The sequence below is a fragment of the Pongo abelii genome, chromosome 1 (assembly GCF_028885655.2).
Source record: "Pongo abelii isolate AG06213 chromosome 1, NHGRI_mPonAbe1-v2.0_pri, whole genome shotgun sequence".
In the NCBI taxonomy this organism is placed as follows: Eukaryota; Metazoa; Chordata; class Mammalia; order Primates; family Hominidae; genus Pongo; species Pongo abelii.
The window spans coordinates 178,329,445-178,347,117 of record NC_071985.2 but is presented as its reverse complement, the minus strand read 5'-3'; the positions used below and the strand labels follow the sequence as shown (position 1 = coordinate 178,347,117).

The 17,673-nt window shown below is 44.7% G+C and overlaps 1 protein-coding gene across 1 annotated transcript in view; it reads right to left on the bottom strand.

Annotated features, from left to right (window-relative positions):
* DHCR24 (24-dehydrocholesterol reductase) overlaps positions 1–13,660 on the bottom strand; it is a 37,159-nt gene extending 23,499 nt beyond the window's left edge. The window contains exons 1-4 of the mRNA XM_009249876.4: positions 13,302–13,660; positions 10,018–10,173; positions 2,458–2,563; positions 1,620–1,738 (exon numbers count right to left, since the gene is read on the bottom strand). Of these exons, the coding sequence (XP_009248151.2) occupies positions 1,620–1,738; positions 2,458–2,563; positions 10,018–10,173; positions 13,302–13,532 (612 nt within the window). The 5' untranslated portion in view covers positions 13,533–13,660. The remainder of the gene's footprint in view (positions 1–1,619; positions 1,739–2,457; positions 2,564–10,017; positions 10,174–13,301) is intronic.
* Positions 13,661–17,673: the final 4,013 nt, after the last annotated feature.

Sequence of the window (17,673 nt, the reverse complement as noted above, 5' to 3'; positions counted from 1 at the left end):
TAAACAGCATCAGGCAGGTCCTTCAGGAGGTATTCCAGAAGAAGGTATCGCCGTCAGAGATGACAGCTCCACGTGTGTTATTGCCCCTGAAGACTTTCCAGTGGGACAAGATGCGGAAGTGGAAGCGTTATTGATAATCTTGACTCTGTGTAGGCCTAAACTAACATGTGTTTATGTCTTGACCTTTTTTCTTTGAGACAGGGTCTCGCTCTGTCACCCAGGCTAGACTGCAGTGGCGTAATCACGGCTCACTGCAATCTCTGCCTCCCAGGCTCAAGTGATCCTCCTGCTTCAGCCTCCACAGTAGCTGGAAATACAGGAACACACCACCATGCCCAGCTAATTTTTGTATTGTTTGTAGACCATGTTGCAGGCCATGTTGCCCAGGCTGGTCTCCAACTGCTAAGCTCAAGCAGTCCACCTGCCCTGGCCTCCCAAAGTGCTGGTATTACAGGAGTGAGCCACTGCACCCAGCCTTGTGTTTAAGTTTTTAACAAAAAAACTTTAACAAGTTAAAAAAAAAAGTTTAAATAGAAAAAAGCTTATAGAATAAGGATATAAAGAAGGAAACTATTTTTGTACACCTGTACAATGTGTTTGCATTTTAAGCTAAGTGTTATTACAAGAGTCAAAAGTTTTTAAAAAGTTTATAAAGTAAAAATGTTATAGTAAGCTAACAGTAATTTATTATTGAAGAAAGAAACATTTCAAAAAATAAATTTAGTGTAGCCTAAGTGTACAGTGTTTATAAAGTCTACAGTGGTGTACAGTAATGTCCCAGGACTTCACATTCACTCACCACTCACTCACTGACTCACCTAGAGCAACTTCCAGTCCTGCAAGCTCCATGCATGGTAAGTACACTACATAGGTGTACCATTCATCTTTTATACTGTATTTTTACTGTACCTTTTCTAAGTGTAGGTATGTTTAAATACATAAATACCATTGTGTTACAGCTGCCTACAGTATTGAGTACAGTACCATGCTGTATAGGTCTGTAGTCAAGGAGTAGTAGGCTATCCAAATAGCCTATGTGTGAAGTAGACTGTCTCATCTAGGTTTATGTAATTACACTCTTATGATTTTGCATAATGACAAAATTGCCTACAGCTTGTTTCTCATAACATATCCCTACTGTTCTGTGACACATGACTGTACCTCACAATGTTAAGACACACAGCTTTGATGCCAAGGCCTGACTTCCTTCAGAGAGGCAGGATGGCATAATGAATGGCTAAGGGACCTGGGAGCCTGATTACTGGGGTGTGAGTCCCAGCTGTGTGACCTATGGCAAATAATCTCTCTGAGCTTTAGTTTCCTATCTATAAAATAGGGATAATAATCCTTCTATTATTTAATAATAATCTATAAAATAGGGATAATAAACCTCCCTCATTAGGTTGTTGAAGGATTACATGCATGCCTTAATATATATAATGGATTTACGACATTGCCTAGGCTCATATAAGGGGCTACACAAATTTTTGTTTACGGATATAGACCCAGACTGAACAGGTATTGGAAATGAAGCACACCTAGAGGAGCCACCTCCCTGACCTTAGGATCCTTAATGCCCAGAGCAGGCTAGCATGGACGTCTCCCATTGCTGAACTCACCGGAGTGCATCGCACAAAGCTGCCATCAGCCAGGACCAGCTCATAGGCAGTGCAGATGTGTTGGAACAGGCCGTACTTGTGGGATGATGACTCGATGCCTGTGCCCATGATCAAGCCCCCTGCAGAGACATCACACAGTGTCAGCAGGGAGAGCTGGGTGGGTTAGGGGTGGGTTGGAGCTGGGGGAACTCCTAGCATGAGGGAGGTATGGCAGGCTAGTAGAAATGGGGCTGACTTAGGGGAGATTTCCCACCTGTCAATCTAGAGAGCAGGAGAGGGAAGGAGGGGCTCAGATGGGAGCATGAGGGCGTCCTTAGAGGAAGGGGGTGGCGAGCAGACCTTGTCAGGTGTACTCACACCTCACCTCTGGCCAGACTCAACCTAGAAATCTGTGTGCATTCATCTTGAGAGGGACTTTAATGAAAAGGGGGGTTGAAGGGGTGACAGGAAGCCCTGTCCCATGGGAATAGTTAAAAGAACTGAAGGTGTTTTCACTGAAGAAGAAGAGGCTTTGGGGGCTATGAATCCTATGGGAGGAAAAGAGCGACTAGACTTATTCTGTGTGTTCCATGGGGTGGAACTGGAGCAAGGGGAACAAGTCACAGGGAAGCAGATTCAAAACAGAAATTAAAAGTGCCTTCTGATAACTTGAGCTGCTCAGAAATGGAACAGCAGGCAGTGAACACCCTGTCATTGGAGCAGGCAAGTAAGAGACTGAATGACTTCGTCACAGATGGAATAGCGGCAATTCCAGGACTAGATGGAGGGTGGCCAAGGCCCATCAGCTCCGGTCCTAGGACCGTGTGTCTCTTCTTGCCCGTTAATATAGGGTCCTCACCCACTGTGAGGTCATCAAGCTCAGGCAACACGGGGAGAGTCCAGCCAATGGAGGTCAGCAGGGCAGTCACCTGGCCCATGGTCACCAAGGGCTCCACACGGACAATCTGTTGACATAAGAAAAGAGACCCTGGGTCAAAAGGAGCCTGCCAGGCCCAAGGGGAGCTCCTGCACACAGAAGGTGTCATCTCAAACCTTCCCAAACACTCACTGCAGGGATAATTACAGGGAATGTGATTTTTGGCTCTCAGCTAGTGTTCAACCTCGCCCTTCAAGTATCTTTATACTAAATATTTGACTTATCCTTTTCTAAATTACAGGAGAAATACTCACTCACTTAGAAGATACAGCAAAAGTGAAGAAGAAAACAAAAATCACCCATCCTGGCTGGGCGTGGTGACTCATGTCTATAATCTCAGCACTTTGGGAGGCCAAGGCGGGTGAATCATCTGAGTTCAGGAGTTTGAGACCAGCCTGGCCAACTTGGTGAAACCCTGTTTTTACTAAAAACACAAAAATTAGCCAGGCGTGGTGGTGGGCACCTGTAGTCCCAGCTGCTTGGGAGGCTGAGGCAGGAGAATCACTTGAACCCGGGAGGTGGAGGTTGCAGTGAGCCAAGATCGTGCCACTGCACTCCAGCCTAGGCAACAGAGCGAGACTCCGTCTCAAAAAAAAAAAAAAAAAAATCACCCTTCCTAGTTCTTCAGAATTACTAATGTTAATAGCAGAGTGTATTTACTTTGTTTTTTTTTTCCCCACATATACTATATTGGTACTGTGAACCTCGAATATCAGAGACAGGTCTCAGTTAATCCAGAAAGTTTATTTTGCCAAGGTTGAGGATGTGTGCGCCTGATATGCCTCAGTACGTCCTGACAACATGCGCCCAAGGAGGCTGGTGCACAGCTTGATCTTACACATTTTAGGGAGACAGAAGACATCAATCAATATATGTAAGAAGTATATTGGTTCTGTCCAGGAAGGCGGGGACAACTTGAAGCAGGGAGAGGGCTTGCGGTCACAGGTAGATAAGAGACAAATGGCTGCATTCTTTTCAGTTTCTGATAAGCCTTTCCAAAGGAGCTAATCAGAATATGCATCTATCTCAGTGAGCAGAGGGATGACTTTGAATAGAATGCGGAAGCAGGTTTGTCCTGAGCAGTTCCCAGCTTGACTTTTCCCTTAGTTTAGTAATTTGGGGGCCCCAAGATTTTCCTTTCACACTACTTTGTATGTTTTAACACAACACACACAAACCAAAAGCATATCTCATTTTCTGTCTTGCCTTTTTAAAATTTAACAGTATACTATGACCATCATCTCTTATCATTACACATTCTTGGAACACATGATTTTTCATGTATACATCCCTTGGACTTCTACTTCTAGCCGAAGTGGAACAACAGGAACCACATTTACCCTGCTGCCTGAAAAAAAAAAACTGACAAAATATATGAAATAAGAGTTTTCAATGTAGTGGACATAAACGATGAAAGTTAGTGATCCCTCAGAGACAGGAAACAAGGTGAGCTCTGAGGTGGGAGGAATGCTTGAGGCCAGGGGTTCGAGACAAGCCAGGACAACATAGCAAGCCTAAAAATAAAAAAAAAAAAAATTATTTTAAAAAAAATTGAGCCCTAGGGATGGCCCATCTAACTGCCTGGAGTTAGGCAGTGCAGGGAGGGAAACCCAGGTGGAGTCCAGTGGACTTTCTAAGAGTTAAAAAGATGGAGGTGAGACTGGGCGTGGTGGCTCACACCTGTAGACCGAGGTGAGTGGATCACCTGAGGTCAGGAGGTCAAGACCAGCCCGACAACATGGCAAAAACCTGCCTCTGCTAAAAATACAAAAAATTAGCTGGGTGTGGTGGCAGGTGCCTGTAATCCCAGCTACTCAGGAGGCTGAGGCAAAAGAATCACTTGAACCCATGGAGGTTGCAGTGAGCCAAGACTGTACCACTGCACACCATCCTGGATGACAGGGCGAGACTCTGTCTCAAAAAAAAAAAAAAAAAAAAAAGATGTGAGAGTTCCAGAAGACCAAGGTGAATAGAGCGTGCAGGATAGAGGAGAGAGTTACACAGAGAAACAACCGAAGAAATGCAAAAGGCGTCCTTGGGAATTCAACTGAGTACTAATCGGTAAATACACGTGAGGCTATTACCTGAGGCTGAAGCCAGGGAAAAAACTGCCAGAAAAGACAACAGGTAATAGGCTGGGCATGGTGGCTCATGCCTATAATCCCAGCACTTTGAGAGGCCAAGGCAGATGGACCACCTGAGGTCAGGAGTTTGAGACCAGCCTGGCCAACATGATGAAACCATGCCTCTGCTAAAAAAAAAATACAAAAAATTAGCTGGGCGTGGTGGTGGGTGCGTGTAAACCCAGCTACTCAGGAAGCTGAGGTAGGAGAACCTGGGAGGCGGAGGTTGCAGTGAGCCGAGATTGCGCCACTGCACTCCAGCCTGGGCAACAACAGTGAAACTCTGTCTCAAAAAAAAAAAAAAAAAAAGGTAACAGGTAATAGTACCAGGGACTCACACAGGGCAGGAGATAGTGTCTGTTCCCACAAGCCAGACTGGAAAACCTGATGATTCACAGGGCACTGTGTAGAGTACTCAAAATGATCTTGCCTCGAGATTAAATACCTCCCTGGCCCCATCTAAAAAATCAAGACCCAGTGGGATCAAACTATTTCCAAGTAACTTAGCTGCCTCCTAGAGCAAAACTCAAAATTTATAGGAACATAAAAGTACCCAGCTCCCCAAAAGGTAAAATGTCAGAGTATCACAATGCCAGAATCCAATAGAATTTTACCAGGCATACAAAGAGGCAGGAAAATTCAACCCATAATGAGAAAAATCAATCAATCAAACAGACCCAGAACTGACACAGATATTAGAATTAGTGAACAGGAACATCTAAACATTTATAATTACTATATTCTCTATATTCAAAAATTTAACTAGAGACATTAAGAATATATTAAAAAGATCCAGCCAGGTGCAGTGCCTCATACCTGTAATCCCAGCGCTTTGGGAGGCCAAGGCAGGCGGATCACCTGAGATCAGGAGTTCGAAACCAGCCTGGCCAACATGGCGAAACTCCGTCTCTACTAAAAATACAAAAAAATTAGCCAGGCGCGGTGGTGTGCACCTGTAATCCCAGCTACTCAGGAGGCTGTGACAGGAGAATCGCTGGAACCCAGGAGGTGGAGGTTACAGTGAGCTGAAATCACGCCACTGCACCCAGTCCAGCCTGGAGGACAGAGCAACACTCCGTCTCAAAAAAAAAAAAAAAAAAAAAAATCCAAATCAAACTTCTGGAAATGAAAACCACAATGTCTGAAATAAAAGATACAATGGATGGCACTAACAGCAAATTAGAAATTGCAGAAGAAAGGATTAGTTAACTTAAATACACAGCAACAGAAACCATCCAAAATGAAAGACAGGAAAAAAAACTTTTTTAAATGAACAGTGCCTCAGTGACCTGAGCTGTAGAACAAATTGAAATGGCCTAATATATAGGCCTAGCTGTCTCTAAACTAGATGAGAAAAAGGAGAGGACAGAAAAATAAATGAAGAAATAATGGCCCCCAAATTTCCTGATTTGATGAAAAATTACAACAAATTCCAAACAAGAATTATGAATAAAACTATACCAAAGCACATCGTAATAAAATTGCTCAAAACTAGTGATAAAAAATCAACATACTTCTAAATAATCCATGGGTCAAAGCCGACATCAAAAGGGAAATCAAAGTATTTTGAACTGAACTAAAAAGAAAAGAAAACATATAGAAATTTGTGAGCTGCCTCTAAAACAGTGCTTAGGGGAAAATTTATAGCACTAAACATTTATATTAGAAAAAAAAAGATCTAAGTCAATGACTTAAACTTTAACCTTAAAAAACTAGAAAAAGAGTAAAATTAAACCCAATGTAAGAAAAGAAATGAAATAGTAAAGACCAAAGCAGAAATCAATGAAATTGAAAACAAAACACACACACACAAAGGGAAAAATCAATGATATCAAAGCTAGTTTTTGAGAAGATCAATAAAATTCAATAGCCTTTAGCCACTGTTCAGGAAGAAAAGAGAACAGAAACAAAATACCAATATCCAGAATGAAAGACTTGACATAGCTACAGATGTCTATAGAAAGTATTGTGAACAAGTTTATGTCAATAAATTATACAACTTAGTGAAATGGACAAATACCTTTGAGACACAAACTACCAAAGCTAACCCAAGAAGAAATAAATAAACTGAAGAGCCCAATATCTATTAAAGAAATTGAATTTGTGCTTAAAAACTTGCTCACAAAGAAAACTCCAGGCCCAGAGAGCTTCACTTTGTTTCTATAAAACTTCTAGAAGAAAATATAGAAGAAAGCCTTTTTGACATTGGATAGGCAAAGATTTCCTAAATAAGACATCAAAAACACAAAGTAGGCCAAGCGCGGTGGCTCACGCCTGTAATCCCAGCACTTTGGGAGGCCAAGGTAGGTGGATCATTTGAGGCCAGGAGTTCAAAACCAGCCTGACCAATGTGGTGAATGAAACACCATCTCTATTAAAAATACAAAAATTAAACAGGTGTGGTGGTGTGCACCTGTAATCCCAGCTACTTGGGAGGCTGAGGCACAAGAATTGCTTGAAACTGGGAGGTGAAGGTTGCCAAGAGCTGAGATAGTACCACTGCACTCCAGCCGGGGCCACAGAGCAAGACTCTGTCTCAAAAAACAAAAATATAAACAAACAAACAAAACCCCCACAATGCATAAAAGAAGAAATTAACAAATTGGGAAAAATTAAAACTTCTGATTTGACCAGGCGTGGTGGCTCACGCCTGTAATCCTAGCACTTTGGGAGGCCAATGCAGGCAGATCACCTGAGGTCAAGAGTTTGAGACCAGCCTAGCCAACATGGTGAAACCCCATCTCTACCAAAAATACAAAAAATTAGCTGGGTGTGGTGGCACATGCCTGTACTCCCAGCTACCCAGGAGGCTGAGGCAGGAGAATCACTGGAACCTGGGAGGTGGAGGCTGCAGTGAACCGAGATCGTGCCACTGCACTCCAGCCAGGGTGACAGAGCGAAACTCTGTCTCAAAAAGAAAAAATAAATAAAGCTTCCGGTTTTCAAAAGAGAAGCCATAGACTGTGAGAAAATATTTGCAAATCATGAATCTAATAAAGGGTGTTGTTTCAGGGTATAATATCCAGCATCGATAAGGAACTTAAACAAACTTACAAGAACAAAACAACCCCCATTAAAAAGTGAACATAAAAAGGACATGAACAGACACTTTTCAAAGACAAGCATGTCGCCAAGAAGCATATGAAAAAAAGCTCAACATTACTGATAATTAAAGAAATGCAAATCAAAACCACAATGAAATACCATCTGACACAGTCAGAATGGCTATTATTAAAAAGTCAAAAAATAACAGATGCTGGCAAAGTTGCAGAGAAAAAGGAACATTTATACACTATTGGTGGGAGTGTAAATTAGTTCAACCATGTGGAAGACAGTGTGGTGATTCCTTAAAGACCAAAAAACAGAAGTAGCATTCAACCCAGCAATCTCATTACTGGGTATATATACCCAAAGGAATATAAACCATTGTATCATAAAGACACATGCATGTGTATGTTTACTGCAGCACAATTCACAATAGCAAAGACATGGAATCAACTTAAATGCCCATCAGTGGTAGACTGGATAAAGAAAATGTGGTACGTATACACCATGGAATACTATGCAGCCATGTTCCTTTGCAAGAACCATGGATGCAGCTAGAAGCCATTATCCTTAGCAAACTAACGCAGGAACAGGAAACCAAATACCACATGTTCTCACTTATAAGTGGGAGCTAAATGATGAGAACACATGGATACATACAGGGGAACAACAGACACTGGGTCCTATCAGAGGGTGGAGGGAGGGAGAAGGGAGTACTAGGCTTAATACCTGGGTGATGAAATAATATGTACAACAAACCCCATGACACACGTTTACCTATATAACAAACCTGTATAGGTACCACTGAACTTAAAAGTTTAAAAAAAAAAAAAAAAAGATGTTTCCAGAATATATAGAAAACCACCTGATTTTTTTTTAAATTGGCAAAAGATTTGATCAGGCCTCACCAAAGAAGATATACAAATAGCAAACATGCACATGAAAAGATCATTAGTCACTAGGGAAATGTGAATTAAAATTACAATGAAAAACTACTACACATCTATTAGAATGGCTAAAATTAAGACTAACCATATCACGTTTATTACAATGTGGAACAAGAACAACACTCATGCTGCTGGTGGAAATGTAAAATGCTACAATCACTTTGAAAAAAAATGTGGCACTTCCTTAAAAAGTTAAATGTATACCCACCATATGATCTAGCCATTCCACTCCTAGATATTTGCCCAGGAGAAAGGAAGGCATATGCCCATACAAAGACTGTTCACAAATGTTCCATTTGATTTGTAATTGCCCCGAACTGGAGCCAGCCAAAATGTCCATCAGTAGGTGGATGGATAAACCAGCTGTGATACATCCACACAATATGTGCAGGAATATGACTCAGCAGTGAAAGAGAATGTACTATTGACACACCCTTCAACATGGATGAATCTCCAAATAAAGATGTTGAGTGAAAGAGGCTAGACAAACAAAAAGTACTGTATGATTCCATTTATATAAACTCTAGAATCAAACTAATTTATAGTGACAGAAAGGTCATTGTTTGCCTAAGGCTGTGAGGGGCAGGTAGGGGAAGAGGCAGGGCTAGGGGCTAGAGGAAGGGATTACCAAGGAGCATGAGGAAATTTTGGGGTGTGATGGGTATGTTTGTTGTCTTGATTGTGGTAATAGTTTTACCACACTTTAAATACATCAATAAAGCTATTAAAAAAAATGGCACAGAGAGATTAAGTAACTTGGCCAAGGTCTCACAATAATAACAAAATGCCATCAAGCAGACATACCATATTTAATGACTCCCCTATTATTGGATATTGTGTTGTTGTCAACTAGAAATAAAGCTGTGATATAATCGCTCTGTGTTGGGTATCTTTAATTATATTGAAGCCTATTTCCTTTTTCCTTAAGCCAGGTTTCGAGAAGTAAAATTACTAGACGGGCCAAAAAGTATGTACATTTCGAAGGCTATTAAACAAGAGGGTCTCCAGGAAGCTTATAACAAGACCCACGCCTCTCAGTCACTTCTGTAGCCCATTTTTTACCAGCACACTTCCTTATCAGGAAGGGGCAAGTAGATTCCTTTTTGCCTCTCATTTTTGCTCATGAATTCCCCATTCGTGACTTCCCTGTGGAAACGCAAAGGGTTCCCCTGAGCTATTATGACCCATCTCTCCCCTGGTGGCTGTGAGGCTTGAGGACAGCAATGGCAGGGAGTATCTTCTATGACTGTGGGCATTGGTCCTGTCCACTCTGCAATGCCCTTGGCTAAAATCATCTCCTTATGAGTCACTTGCACCAGGGGCAGTGCCCCATCTGCTCCCAGAGCCCGGAAAAGTGCTACTCTCACCTGTTTCTTGGTGTCCACTTCCAGAATGTCCATCAGGTTGATCATGATGTTTTTGTGTGTCTTCTTGTACTTCCCGACACGTAGTGAGACAGTGAGCCAGCCAGGGCGCCCCGTGCACATGAAGGTCTTGCTGCCCTGCTCCTTCCATTCCCGCACCTGCAACCACAGGATAGAGGGTGAGCTGGCCCCACTGGGAATCCCCAGAGCAGCCTGCAGCCCTGCTTTCTTCAAGGGGGAGCTGGGAATGATGCCTCCATCAGGCACTGGAGAAGCAGAACAATGAAAAGGCCTGCTGGCCCTACCCTCTGGCACCTCCCTGGCCAGCAAGGCTGACAGAAAAGCCAACATATTGCTACACCACAAGGCAGAATGATGAAAGAGCTAGAAGAGAGGATCAAAGTGTTCTGAAAACATTAACTCTAGCTGAGAAGTTCAGAAAAGGTTTTGTAATGGTGATAATAGCAAGTATAAAAATGAGGACCATTTCCTGGGTATTCCCAACACACTAAGCATCTACTGCACACTGTCTTGTGTAATTCCTACAACAGTCCCAAGAAGTTAGGATGACACCCTTTTTTTGAGGATAAGGAAACTCAAAAGCAAAAGAATTGTCCAAAGTCACACAATTGGTAAATGGCAGAGCTGAGATTCATAGCCAGGACTGTTTGACTTCAGGACAGGAAAGATAGATGGAGTTGTGGTAACAGTTCACAGAGTAATAGCTAACACGTATGGAGGTTTATCACATGCCAAGGCCTGTTTAAACATTTGTGTATGTTAACTCATGCATCACTTTGAGGGGGAGAGGAGGAGCAGGGAAGGACCACCAAGCCAATGTAAGGAAGAGGTTTTACAAAACCTCTAAGGTAAGTGACCAGAGCACAAAACACAGAACAAATGGCCCATGGATGACAAGCCCATCAGAAATGCAGGAGGAAGTGTTCTTTTCTGCTGAGATAGACAAGTGCAGGGGAGGTGGATATTTGTCGTTTTGACCTGTGACCATCCTTTTCCTCTTCATCCACTTCTAACAATGCCCATCTTCCTTTGGTCCAAGTGAGACTGATTCTACTCCCCTACCCCAGGAGGTGGGTACATGACTGAGGTCTGCTTCTATACTTCTGGCCAGAGACAGGTTAAGGACATCTCATTAAGTCAAGCCAATGAGACAAGTTCCAGGACAGCCACTCTCTCTTTACTGGGGTCGCTAAGCTGGTTGGATATGAGCCAGAAACTGTTGGGGCCTCTGCAGGGAGAGAGGCTCCAGAGAATGAAGTCAACCTAGAAAAGCAGGGCCAACAGATGGCAGAGGGATGGACAGATGGAGGTGGCGGACAGAGGATCCTGGATCCAGCCATGCCTGATCCAGTTGTACTCCCAGACTTTTCAGGACCTGAGCCAATAAAATCCCTTTTTGCTCAAGTCAGTTTGAATTGAGCTTCTTTCACTTGTAACCGAAAGTCTGGTCAAATACTGGTCAGGTCACCTGGAGAAGGCTGCACTGGAGCTGGCCAGGCAAACAGCTCAACACGGGGAAGGACTTTTCTTTGATCAGAGGCCAGGGAGCCAGTAGGGGGCAGGTATTAAGAAAGAGATTCCTGTGATTTGGGGGAAAAGGGATGATAGGTGGGATTCCATGACCAACCAGGTCTCGTTCCTGCCTGATTCTGCAGCCACGGAGTTTGATACAAGCCCAGAGATGGGAGGGAGTGATTAGGGGTGCTGCATTGAAGCTGGAGGCCAAAGACAGACCCCAGAAAAAAGGGCAACTGGGTCAGACAGCTATTACAAGCCAGGTGTGAGGCAACTGAACCAGACCTACAGAGGGGAAGGGAAAGCCTGGGAAAGAAGAAATGTCAGAGTTCAGGCTCTGAAATCGAGCTAACCTAGGTTCCAGCCCCATTTACTGACTAGTCTTCCTGAGCACATGACTTACACTCTGAAACTCAATTTTCCCTGTTTGTAAAATAGGCACAAGATCTACCAGGGTTGCTGTGAGGATGGCAATGGCACATGGCAGGTCTGGGGTAGAGGTTAGTCCAGCTGGGCCCCTGCTTTCCTGCTCACAGTGAACCTTGTGGCTTAGCTGAGATTAATAGGCACTCACTAGGCTGTTTTGAGCCAGGCCCTATGGGCCACAGGCGAGTCACGTAACAGTCCCTGCATTCTAGGAGCTCACAGTCTAACAGGGGAGACAAGCAGGTAAATGGAGAATTTGAACTCGAGAAAATAGCTAGGAAACGGTGCAGGTGGGGAGGGAGGACAGGCAGGCAGAGGCTCTGGAGCCATGACTGTGACCAGCAAAATCCAGAGCTACAGGGCAAAGCGCTTCCAGACACTGCATTCTCCCACCAGGCCCCAGGTCTTATGCTTCATGGGAACGTCTCTCTGCATCCATCTTCATGCTCTTGCCTGCAGCACCCAGCGCGGAGAAAGCAGAATATGGAGGCTGCTACACCTACGGAAGAGTGGCAGCAGGAAACAGAAGCTCTCTGCAACCTGATGCCAACAAGAGAGGAACATAAAGAGAAGCAGAGGGAGTCAAGAAACTGCCCAGGTCCCTGGATGCAGAGGAGGCTCTACTGTGAGCCACAGCAGGTCACAGTCTCCGTGGGTGCCTGAGGAACTGAGAGATGGACCTACTGCCTTTGTCAAGAAGTGAGCCCTCCGTCACCAGAGGCTGTGAGGCTCTTCCCTCCCGCTTCTGGGCTGGGTTCTACCTTCTTGCTTTAGTCTTCTATCCTAAACCCAATCAAAAGCGTCTTGCTGTACAAAATAAAGTCCAAACTCGGCCTTGGCATCAAGGCCCCTCTCCAGCCTAGCACCAAACGGACTTTTCCGACGTTCTCCCGCCCCTGCCCTGCACTTGTCGGCTTCCCAGCCTTTGCTCACACCAGTCCCTCCAACCACACACCTTCCCCCAATCATTTCCCATACTCCCCGATCTCTAGACCCAGCTCCACCTCCCGGAAGCCTTTCCTTCTCTGAAATGCTTGCGCCGGGTGAGAGTTACCTGAGTGCTGCGCACCTCCCCCTCTTCCCCTTCTTCATCTCCCTCCAGGTACCCGCATATGCCCTGCACACAGTGGGCACTTTGCCTGTTCTGTTCCCCCGCCCCCATCACATTTTTGTTTCGTTCCAACCCCTCTCCAACGCCAGCTCCCCAGCCCACCGGGAAGTCCCGGCCGCCCCCGCACCGCAGTTCCCGTCGCTACCTCCCGTCCCGCTATCCCCGCGCACGCCGCCCCCGGCCCTGAGTCCCGGCCGCACCCGGCGCCGCTCACCTGCTTCTGGATGTCCCGCACGCGCTGCTCGTGCAGGCGCGGCGCGCTGCTGAGCTTGAACACCACCCAGGCGCGTACGTAGTAGTAGATATCGAAGATAAGCGAGAGCGGCAGGAGGAAGAGGCACACGAACACCCAGCGCTGGTGGATGAGCACGAACTCCAGCCCCTTCACGCGCACCCACAGCAGGAAGAGCAGCGCGCATACGGCCAGCGACACGGCGGGCTCCATGGTGCGGCGCCGCGCGGTAAGGGCTGCGGGTTCGCGCCTCCTGTCACCGCCACCAGCTCCGCGCCTGGGCCGCTCTGCGCCTGTAGCCGGCAGCCCGGGGAGCCCGGGATCACCCGCCGCCTCGCGATTGGCTCGGGTCGCCGAGGTTCGGTGGGCCGAGACCCGGGCGGCGACCAATGGCGAGCCGCGCCGGGGATCGGACCAGGAACCCGCAGATTTCATTGGCTGCGGGAGTCGGACCGCTCCACCCTTTTCTCCCCGCCGCCGCGCGAGGCGGGGGTGCCAGGGTCTGGGTGCCGGTGGGGTCCGCTGCGAATACGGGGGGCGGGCAGCAGGGACTCAGGGCCCCAGGCCCTCGGGGCTGCAGTGTCGCCTCCTCCAAAGGCGCGTTAAGCGGGTTTGCAGTGGCTTTCCGCCTGAGGGCTGGGGGGGCGCCCCGGCCCTGAGTCAGTCACCGTTTGGCCGGGCAGGCGGTTCCCGGGCGCGGAGGATGGAAACCTGGCGGTAACCTCTGGAGGTCGTGCCACTTGGTGTGCGCAAGGCTTCAGAGGCATCTTTTCATTTTTAGGGGGCACTTTCCACGAATTCATTTGAGCTACACAGCAGTCCTGGGCAGTGGGGAGTGGTGAGCTCCATTGTGTACACTTGTAAGCAGCCCAGAAAGGTGAAGACCTGTTCGTGAACTCCAGAGGCCATTGGAAGCGTGAAAGGCTATGGCTGGCACTCTTCCTCTTTTTCCAGTTCACTGAGACAGATGGGAGGCCCGGAGGAGAAAGAGTGAAGGAAGGCATTTCAGCCCGAGTAAACTCCCCAGGCCCCCTCTGTGCCAGGCAGTGTTGCAAGCCTCGGGTAGGGTGGTGAGCAAAGCAGATGGCCCTGCCCTCACTCAGCAACCAGTGCAGGGGAGCTGCCACGGTTACCAGCAAAAGCTGAAATCCAGCGCCATTTGCATTTCATATGGAATTTTAGGAAGTTTTCGAGATGTTTTAGTTTGGAAGCTAAACATGACCTACCAGGTTCTTCTGTCTGGCCTTGCATACCTATCCAGTTCCCTCTCCATTCATCTCTGCCCTGACATGCACTCTTGGGAGGCTCCCTAGGCCTCAGCATTCCTCATTTGCACGCCTCTGGTCAAGCTAGTACCTCTGAATGCCCTTTCCCATCCCCTTCTCAGAGTTCACTTCACACATTCCGAAGCCACTCAGGGCCACCTCTGAAACATTTATAGCACTCCCCTGCCCATCCAGATGCTCATTAAATAGTGTGCATCTCTGTCACCGTTCTTTCATGTTATTTTATAATTGTCTCTTTATGTGTGTCTCTCACCCCCACAGACTGAGCCTTAGGGCAAACAATGTCTTGTTCACTTTTGTCCTTCCAGCTTCTAGCACAGTGCTTTGTGCACAGTAAACACTCCAGCGGCTGTTGACCAATGAATGAATGAAGATTGTAGGCTCAAATATTCAAGTTATCAAAGTGCAAAGAATGAGAGGTTGTTTGCACTGGACTTCAAAAATAAATAGCCTGGACCTGTAACTGTCTTACACAACAGCTATGAGCTACTGGTATGTGGCTAGTCCAAACTGAAATGGCCTTTAAGAGTAAAATACACACTGGATTTCAAAGACTTAGTACAAAGAAAAAATGCAAAATAGCTCATTAGTAATTTTTATGTTAATGACATGTTGAAATAACATTTTGATATATTGAGTTAAGTAAAATATAGTATTAGAATTAATTTCACCTGTTTTATTTACTTTTTTAAGGTGGCTACTAGAAAATTTAAAATTACAGATTTGTCTTGTATTACATCTCTAGAAGCTCCAACCAACAGGGGGACACTGAAGTATGAAGAGGAAAGCCAACGTGAAAAGTGCCTCTCCCCGATTCTGTCTGACTCTGTTAGAGAGGGCTTTGCTTTAGAAGCTTAACTATTCTGATTATTTTGGGGGTATGAGGTAATCTGGAAAGTAAAATTTACCTAAAAATTAACTGAAGAGTGTTGTGTAGGAGAAACAGTGGAAATTACTGGTTAATCAGAATGGTTTTTTATACTTGGGAAGAGAAGGATGGAGTCCCAGAAAGTAGATAAAACTGATCTTTAGGAAACAACTCCCAAAAAAGGAAAAGAATAAAAAAGTACTCAGGCTGGGTGTGGTGGTTCATGCCTGTAATCTCAGCACTTTGAGAGGCCAAGAGGAGCAAATTGCTTGAGCCCAAGAATTCAAGACAAGCCTGGGCAACATAGCAAGACCCTGTCTCTAAAAAAAAAAAAAAAAAAAGAAAAAAAAAGGCTGTGCACGGTGGCATGCCCTTGTAGTCTCAGCTACTCAGGAGGTTGAGGTGGGAGGATCGATCACTTGAGCCTGGGAGGTCAAGGCTGCAGTGAGCCATAATCACACCACTGCATACCAGTGTTAGCAACAGGCTGTCTCAACAACAAAAAAAAGTGAAAAAGTACTCAGAACAATTGTTTGTTCAGTGTGCACGTTTCTCATTCTCTCTTCCTGCCTACCCTCCTCATATTTCTGATTCTTCTTTTCTCGCTCCACAAACTCTAATCCTTTGGGTTGCTTTGATCCAGGTAAGGAAAACAGTCACTTGAGTTGAGCCAATCAATTAATTAATTTTTTAAGTTAACATATAGTAAAAGTTGAGCCAATCAATTAATTAATTTTTTAAGTTAACATATAGTAAAACTGCTTAATCTTTGTACAGCTGATGAATTTTAGCATGATGAGGATTCCGGTAACTACTACCACAATGAGGATACAGAATAGTTCCACCACCCCAAAAAACTCCCTCTGCTACCCCTTTGTAGTCATACTCTCCCCCATCTCCTAGCCCCTGGCAATCATTGCCCTGTTCTGTCACTATAGTTTTGTTTTTTTCCAGAAGGTCATATGAATGGAATCATATGATATATAACCTTGGACCTACTAATTTTTGCTGGAGTCAAAGCAGCTTCCTTTGTCAGGGAATCTATTCATATTATACGTTACTTACAGAGTTGATGGAGCATGCAAACAGTCAGAATGCTTAGGAATAGGATGTTCTGGGCAATAACTTTTCAGGTTAACTAGGTAAACCCCTTTTATAGTTTGACCACATAGCAATCTTTGTACAATGTGAGCCTCTATTTCTTAATAAATAGAGCCTAAAGAACACAGTTTTTTTTTTTCTTCAATTAAGGAGCACGAGAAATACCAGAGTCCTAACAAATTGCATTTTCTTATATTTGTACAGTGCAGCTACTGAGATCATTTGATCTTTGCAACCAGTCTCAGGAGTGGCAATGCAGGGAATTAATATGTTTTTTTTTTTTTTTCAAATGGGGACATTTAGACTCAGGTTAAGTGACTTACCTGATCAATGTCTTATTCTGGTGAATAGAGAATTCTAATGCAGTTGGTCTGCAAACTACACACAATAATCAAGGGAGCAGATTCAAATGATGGAAAGATCCAGAAGATGGGAGCCATTCATGTGGTTCCGTTCCATAGATATGAAGTAGAAGTTTTAGAATAGGGTTTGTTGAAGTGTGGTTTGCAGACCAACTACATCAGAATGCTTGCTAAAATGCAGAGTCCTAGACTCTACCATATCCCACTGAAGCTAAATCTCCAGAGGTGGGGCCAGAAATCTACTTTTTAAGAAGGCATCTATGTTATTCTTATGCATGCTAAAATTTAGGAGATCGGACTGAGTATTAATCCTGGAACTTCTTTAAGAATATTACCTTTGTTTGGCCGGGCGCAGTGGCTCACGCCTGTAATCCCAACACTTTGGGAGGCCGAGGCGGGCAGATTGCAAGGTCAGGAGATCAAGACCATCTTGCCTAACAAAAAACAAAAAAACAAAAAACAAAAAACAAAAAACATATATATATATGTTTCACCATGTTGGCCAGGCTGGTCTCGAACTCCTGACCTCAAGTGACCCACCTTCCCCAGGCCTCCCAAAGTGCTGGGGTTACAGGCATGAGCCACCAACCTTGGCCTGTTAGGGCTTTATTTTAAAACAAAGAAAACAAAGGTAATTTTATATATATAATATATATTATATTATATAATTGTATATATTATATATATAATATAATATATTATTTATTATAATATAATATATATTATATTATTATAAT